This window comes from Montipora capricornis, unplaced genomic scaffold, assembly GCF_036669925.1.
Source record: "Montipora capricornis isolate CH-2021 unplaced genomic scaffold, ASM3666992v2 scaffold_323, whole genome shotgun sequence".
NCBI classification, from domain to species: domain Eukaryota; kingdom Metazoa; phylum Cnidaria; class Anthozoa; order Scleractinia; family Acroporidae; genus Montipora; species Montipora capricornis.
This window is the reverse complement of record NW_027180062.1, coordinates 25001-32500: the sequence shown is the minus strand read 5'-3', so window position 1 is coordinate 32500 and position 7500 is coordinate 25001. Positions and strand designations below refer to the sequence as shown.

Sequence of the window (7500 nt, the reverse complement as noted above, 5' to 3'; positions counted from 1 at the left end):
GTTAACTGTGGCCCATAATTAGCAACACCAGTTAACTTGCCCACTTGTCTATCAGAACTTGGACAAAACTGTCTATGAAAGGACTTTAAAAATCTTCACATTTATAGGCCGAAAATCAGATCACTTCAGTTATTGCAAGTTAATTTGTTTTTAAGCTTTTTTACTTTGCTGAATTCTTCACACAGAGACGTTTTCAGAGTCGGAACAACATGATTTGATATTCGGCCTGAGGGTATTGACTGTAAAGAGAGCCGTAGAAATAAATTTCACGATCAATGTCTTGACGTAGTCCACAAGCCGTCAACGGCATTCGGTACTCAATTCGGTTTTTGGAAAAAAAAAACTGTTTCACTAAGAATAAGTCGGCGATGTGATAATTTTGTTTTTCTAGCTCTTTCTAAGAATTTGACCTTTGCAGTGACTCGTATAATCACAAGAGTCGGAGTGAACGGAGCTTGCATTTTGCTGAAAACAGAAAAACTAGGTAAGACTATTTTATTAGTTATTTCAGCTTCCAAAATGACCCACTACCTACTTTGTTTCGAAACTTCAAGTTCTTGTTTGTCACGATGATTCAATGCCGTTTAAATTGATGCCTTGGCGACTAGTTTAAATTTGCTTTCAGCAGGCGAAGGTTACTACAGGTCAATGATGGTATTTGGTATTTATTCGGCCTGAGGATAAAGACAGTATTAAAGGAAATCATTAGAACTGAAGATCACGACAAACAAAGATATCGCAAGTGATGATCCACAAAGCGTCTAAGGCATATGCCTTTCACTCAAATAGGCGATAAACCAGAATGAAAAATTGATGCTTTTTTTTTATCTAGCGTTTGCTCAGAATTTCATCCTTTGGTGATCTGTTAAGACAAATTATATCAATAGAAAATACGAGTCGGCCGAAGGGGACGGGGGTGCATTTTGTTAAAACATACAATACATTAAAAAAACTATTTTATTAGTTATTTTAACTTTCAAAATAACCCACTACTGATTTTGTTCCAAAACTCTTTTTTAACACTGATTAGATCTTTCATGACTGACGCCTTGGCAACTAGTTTTGTTTTTAGCTCCCAGTGAGGTCAGTGCGGGTCATTGGACATCTTTTATGAAGTGATTGAGTGCCAAGCCATGCCTTATTTAGAAAGATTAATTAAATCCTTTGCTGTCAATCTTGGCCTTATAACGACGCCACTTCTACACCACACCCAGATCAGAAGCAAACTCGAGACGATCAAACACGATCGAAATGGATTTAAGAGAGGCGTTAACTCCCAAAACTTTTAACAGCCTTAGCTTTGTAGCAGTCTTACTTTGGATTTTTGTTGGTTTGGCAGCGACTGGGATATTTTCAGAGTTGGAAATCAGTGAACCCAGGTTCGACTTTGACTGCGTTGTGAAAACCGGCAGCGACAAGGGTTTCATCCGAAGAAAGTGCTTCGACCAGTACCAAAAGAAAATCAACAAACTCGGCATTCCTCCCTACGCCTTCATCATTGTTAATTTCTCCGCGATTTCCATTGTTTCCCTCGTATACTCGCAGTACGTCAAGTCAACAGTTAATAGACTCGAGGGCGGTCACGAAGATGCCGAAGGAGAGCGGAGGAATCCAAGCCGAAGGCGTCGGCTTTTCGTCTCGTATTTATCTCAACTTGCCGCAAAATTTGCTCTGGGAATCATTTTCATTGTCTTCCTGGAAACCGACCTATTTTATCCCGGGCACTTTCCCACAGATTTTACCTGTCGTGTTGAAAAAGGTAATGATTCGGGGGATCTATCTACGAACCAGACACAATCAACACTTTACAAATGTTTCAGTCAGAGAGCAGCGAATAAGACCTTCTGGATCAATGCTGTGACAGTCGTTAACGGCATTTTCGCATTTTTTGCTTTAGTGGAGATTGTCTGGATCTTATCACGAGCTAAGAAAGGAAGAACTTTTATGGACAATCGACAGTTTTATGCTGATCATTTGAGATCGAACTCGGATCAACAACAGGTAACACCTCAAGAAGAAATACCGTCAACTGAGGTAGAAAGTGGTTGTCAACCTGCAGTGCAGGAAGCCGTCACTGTCCAAAATGCTCCTTCATCACTGAATACGGGTGAAGCGGAAGAACTCGCTCGAGAGCAACTTGTACTGACAGAAGCCATTAAAAAAATGAAGGATGATTGCTTAAATTCCACGGAGCAACTCCATGATTTGAAGCAACCTTTTCGACGGAAGCCAGGCGAAGGCCCAAAACACAATGATCTAAAAACTGATCAAATTTATGTCAATGTGGCAATCCATGAAGGCAGAGCTTTTCATGTCTTTGCGCAAAACAGAAGCGAGCAGCTCAAACAATACCCGCCCAATTCTAAGGACTGTCTGTACGCCACGCCAGACGATCTCATTGACAAACAACACAAGAATGTCCTTGTTGTTGGACGTCCTGGCATAGGAAAGACATTGCTAAGCACTAAAATCCTTCGAATGTGGGCATCTGGTGAAGCCTTTAATGGAGATCAAGATGACAAAAAACACATTGTTGTTGTGTTCCTCCTGAAATTCAGGCGCTTTACAAGCAATCTATTGCTTAATCTCCGTGAACTGTTGGCTAAAGGAGAAACAGTTGAGCAGTTGTATGATTCTATGTGGAATTTTGTTATTACATACCCAAGACGAGTTCTTTTTATTTTTGACGGAGTCGATGAATTTTCTGCGAAAGAGGATATCGCTGGGAAAGACCACACATGTTACAAGAATGGCTTGGAGGAGAAGATGCCTATTTCCGCTTTGTTTAACAAACTAGCGGGAGGACAACTTCTTCGTGGTCTAAACATAGTCACAACAACAAGACCAACGGCAGTGACCTGTGTTGAAGATGTGAACTTTGATAGAACAGTCGAAATCCTGGGATTTACGTCCGAAAAGGTTGAAGACTATGTCGAGAAGTTTACACAAGGAGTTCGCGACGCAAAGGACAAAATTTGGGGACACATTAAGTCGAACATGAACCTGTTTTCATTGTGCTACATCCCAGTGAACTGTTTTCTCATTTGTTCTTGTCTTTGGGAAATTGTCAGGGATACAGCACACACTCGGCTCCCTACAAGAATGACTGAGATTTACACGATGGTTGTAAAGATTCTCTTCTTTAAGCACAACCGGCAAAGCAGTGCTCAAGGTAACCTGATTCTCAAAGTGTACATGTACTTGCCGTTTAACGAGCTCCCAGATGATGACAAAGAAATTTTCAAGAGGCTGGGAGAAATTGCTTTTGAGGGAATAAAACAAGGAAGATTGGTCTTTGAGTCAAGCAAAGTCATTGGACTGGAAGATTGTGGACTTCTTCACAGATTGCCAGACGCAGAATCCCGTTATAATGAGCCGCCGAAAGCCCAATATTGCTTTACACATTTGACACTGCAAGAATTCTTCGCTGCAAAAAATGTTGTGGAGTCCTTGAGTAAAAGAGAACTAAACAACTTTGTGTCAGAACACATTAACGATGGTGCATGGCAAATGGTGCTGCAGTTTGTGGCTGGATTACTCGAGCCTGATCCAGAAACAGAGAGCTCAAACAGCGACATTTTTATCAAACTGCTTCCTATATCGACTGAGAAGGAAAAAACGCTGACCTCTTGGCCAGCTGGTAAAAAAGACAAACAGCTAGCACTGAACTTATGTAAGTGTTTGTACGAGATTGATGATGAAAAACAGCAGGCAGTGTTACAAAACAAAATTAAGCAAATTGGCTTTAACGCCGTAGATTTTAGTGGCTGTTCACTCGGGCCTGTTGACTTTGCTGCTGTCTCGCATTTCTTAGAAAATGCTTCGGGAGTTTTGAGTATGGATTTGGCGGGGAATAATCTTGGTTCATTGGGTGCAAAAGAAGTGCAAAAGTTTCTTGTCAATACTGGATGCAAACTAAACAGCTTAGACCTCGGATTTAACGAGTTAACTGATGAAGGAGCCGAGCATTTATCAGCAGCACTAAAGCACAGTAATTGCAAACTAAACAGCTTAAACCTCGAAGGTAACAAGTTAACTGATAAAGCAGCCGAGCATTTATCAGCAGCACTAAAGCACAGTAATTGCAAACTAGACAGCTTAAACCTCGGGGATAACAAGTTAACTCATAAAGCAGCCGAGCATTTATCAGCAGCACTAAAGAACAGTAATTGCAAACTAAACAGATTAGACCTCAGGATTAACTATATAACTAATAAAGCCGCCTTCCTTAAATCAGTGGAGCATATTAATTGCAAAGTTTTAGTTTGAATAAACTTACACCCTAAAAACACGCAGTCGTTTCATTTCGACGTTTTTTAGCTTACGAAATTGAAAGTTTGAAGTTAGGACGGTTACTAAATCAGTACGAGAAAAACTGAAGGTTTAAATATTTCAACCCTTTGAATATAAAGGGACCATGGATTCGTGAAAGCCTTTTTAAATAACAAAATTATTATAGGTTCAAACATAACAGATGAATGAACAATACAAGAGCAACAAAGTCAAACAAATTTGACAGTAAATTTAGTTTATTACCCTGTGACATACAAGCGATTTCATTTAAAATCCAGCTTACCAAAAATAGCTTTGCAAAGAAAAAATGTCCAACTATTTCGTAAACCAAACAACTTTTTTGAAGTGTCCATGGTCTCTGTGTAAAACATTTCAAAGCTCAGCTCCTTGCACTTCTTCCCAATGAACCTTTGATTATTCAATGCTTAAGTGACTTGAATTTGTACTGATAATTTCTTTAGTTCCATTCTTTTAATTGTACTTCTTTTAAGTCCATTGTAAACTGAGAGCACAGGATCGTGTTAGTTGTTTGAAAGGCGCCAATCGAGTATATTTTTCTTGTAACTAGATGCTTCTATGAAGCATACACTGGCTTGCCTGTGGTACGTGCTACAGAAAATCAGAAGGCACTGAATTGTGTGGTATTGAAATACAGCATTCCAGTCTCTGAAGAATAACAAATAAAAGAGAAGCGAGAAACATTGGCTTCTGGGCTGACATGTTGATAATTTTCAAGTTCCCTCACAACTTCTTTTCACCACAAGTGTGCCCTATGAGCATCCGAAAACTTTGTAATACTAAACTTCACTGAAGTCAAGCTCTGTTTCGCGGGGTTAGTGTTGAGATGGGAGACCAAAGCAATAAACCCCTCCTAAAAAACAGAAACCTCTGACCGAAAATACTATTAACGCTAACAAATGCGAACTCAGCAGGGTACAGATTCTGGTAGCTTGCTTTATGCAAAACAAATATTGATGAAAAAGCAAATAAATATTGATACACAGGTTTCAGAAAGAGCAGAAGGAAGTTTCCCGGACGGTCGATCGAGAATAAAATATTTACGACATGAAAAACAACATTAATTTTGAACCGTGAATATAGAATATAAAAAGTTACGATCAGCGACAAACATTTTGGGAGATTTTTGCTACGTTCAAGTAAACTGCAAAATCAAAAATTTAACTAAAGGCATCCGGCTAGGCGTACATCTCTGCGACTCGATACCGCTTGCACTAACTTTAAGATCAGGAACTTTCTTCTTCAGGAAACTTTCACAGTTCTGTGCTTCTCCCCTTTGGCATTTGGTTGCAGTGCAGTTCATATCATGATTTTCAAATATTTGTTCATTTAGTACACATTTGTTCTCAACATATAAACTTTCTTTCAGTTTGCGGACCAACTTCGGCCAAAACAATCGCTCAACAGCATCTTTTAGTGTGGGTCTACCGCAAACGGCGTGTGCATAAGTGAGTTGTTTGAGCGTTCCGAGGAAGAAGCTTAATACAACAAAAAGCAATATGCTCACAAACGACACACTGTCATGGGCTACACACTTCGCCACAACTTGATCGCGCAAACAAATGATATTTGGTACGATCACGCTCAATCATATGGTTTTGCCTGTCAATAAAAGGCATTATCATACTTATTATACTTAGGATCGAAATTCTCCAATCACAATTAGCTATTTTAACAACTTGTTTCCTCAGAAGGACGTCTCTGAAGGTCCCAATCAAAACATGACGACTTCTATCCACTTAGTGCTATAAATTCACACAAACCACCAACGTCTGCTTTCCTTCGTTTATTTCAGGAGAGACTCCTGTCTCGTGTTGCTATCGCACACCCACTAAAATTCGCTCATTCCTGGTCGTTTTATTCCTACTCGTTTAGAACCAATCCACAACTACCTCCTAAATGTCAACACCAGTAAATGATCACGCAAACGAAGCCAATGGCGAGAAATAATATTTCAACTGAATAGCTTGAAATAAAATTTGCGCGAAATCTCTCTCTTTAAAAAAGTTAAAGAAATATAAGGGCCGTTTATACGAGAGAAAATAAAACGCGAACAGCCCATATAAATGATGCAAAATCTACGTTCACAGCTTTCTCAAGCCCCGGCTTATCCTGGCCTGGGAGTTTATACTCGTATAAATAGTTCCTTTCGCGTATTACGTACGCCGCGTCCAGAGTAAGCCGCGGCTTATTTTCTCTCGTATAAACTACCCTATTGTTGTTTTCTCAAGTTAACAATAACTTCATTTTACACAAGAGTGACTATACTGAAATCTTTTTCTGACCTTAATTAAAAACGATCGCCAGCTGTAATCATTTGCCAGAACGATCATGCCTACAAATTCCTGTCATCTTTATTTAATGCATATTAAATTTCAACTCACTTATGCAAATTAGTTAAACTCGAATACTACACAGCACAATGAATCACAACAGTTGAAACATCTCACAAAAACCTTTTCCAGCATGAAATTTATTGAAACTAACTAAATATTTGCTATTGGAGACAAAAAAAACCCTTTCTATTCCAATTCCGTGCGTGCAAACAAGAAACAATCCGTCTCAAATAACACCTTAGACTTCAATCCTTTTTGAGCTAATCGATCGAGCCTACAACAGTGCTATAGAAGGATTTCTCAGTATTGTATGTGCTGTATGTGTACTCGTTCCATGAGCAGCAGGGCCTGGGTTCGATTCAATGACTATAAAGATATCAATAGCTCTTCTCTTGATAGACAATTATTCTCATTTTGTTGATTCAATTTTGTCGAATGCGTAGTAGCAGATTGATCTTGAATACACAATAGAAATGACAAGTCTTTTTTGTGTTTAGCAGTCCTGCGGATGATAAGATAAAAATGACGATTAGAATATCCTACTCTCGAAGATTGTTCCGTCTGAGTTGCGGTCTAGGTGTAGAGATATAATATTTTCCAAAAGCAAGAGATAAACACTTTCTCAACTCAGACGAGCTCGGTACGTCCTTATTTAAATAATACACCATACACTTTCTAATTACCTTTTCTTTCTGAAACAAGCTCGACGTTTTCTTGTAAGGAATTAATCCTGGAAGGTTCTCTGTCCCGGGGAGAAATGTACTGCCTCAGCCCTTGCTCTATCGCAGGAGATTGGTAAGGATTTCTCATCAGTTTTCGTTACATAATCAGTGACCGAGTCTTTCGACAGTTC

The 7500-nt window shown here is 39.2% G+C and overlaps 1 protein-coding gene across 2 annotated transcripts; it reads left to right on the top strand.

The window, feature by feature from the left end:
- Positions 1–1021: 1021 nt before the first annotated feature.
- LOC138035225 (NACHT, LRR and PYD domains-containing protein 12-like) lies at positions 1022–4655 on the top strand. 2 transcript variants are annotated; one of them, XM_068882043.1, is made up of 2 exons: positions 1024–2001; positions 2134–4655. In XM_068882043.1, the coding sequence occupies exons 1-2, from the start codon at positions 1252–1254 to the stop codon at positions 4267–4269; spliced, it is 2886 nt and encodes a 961-aa protein (XP_068738144.1). In that variant the 5' UTR covers positions 1024–1251; the 3' UTR covers positions 4270–4655. The 2 variants fall into 2 exon arrangements, with proteins under 2 accessions (XP_068738143.1, XP_068738144.1); XM_068882042.1 differs by having other exon boundaries at positions 1022–4655.
- Positions 4656–7500: the final 2845 nt, after the last annotated feature.

Bases quoted from the DNA above. Each gene is read 5' to 3' on its own strand.
- LOC138035225 (XM_068882042.1), top strand. From the start codon at position 1,252: ATGGATTTAAGAGAGGCGTTAACTCCCAAAACTTTTAACAGCCTTAGC.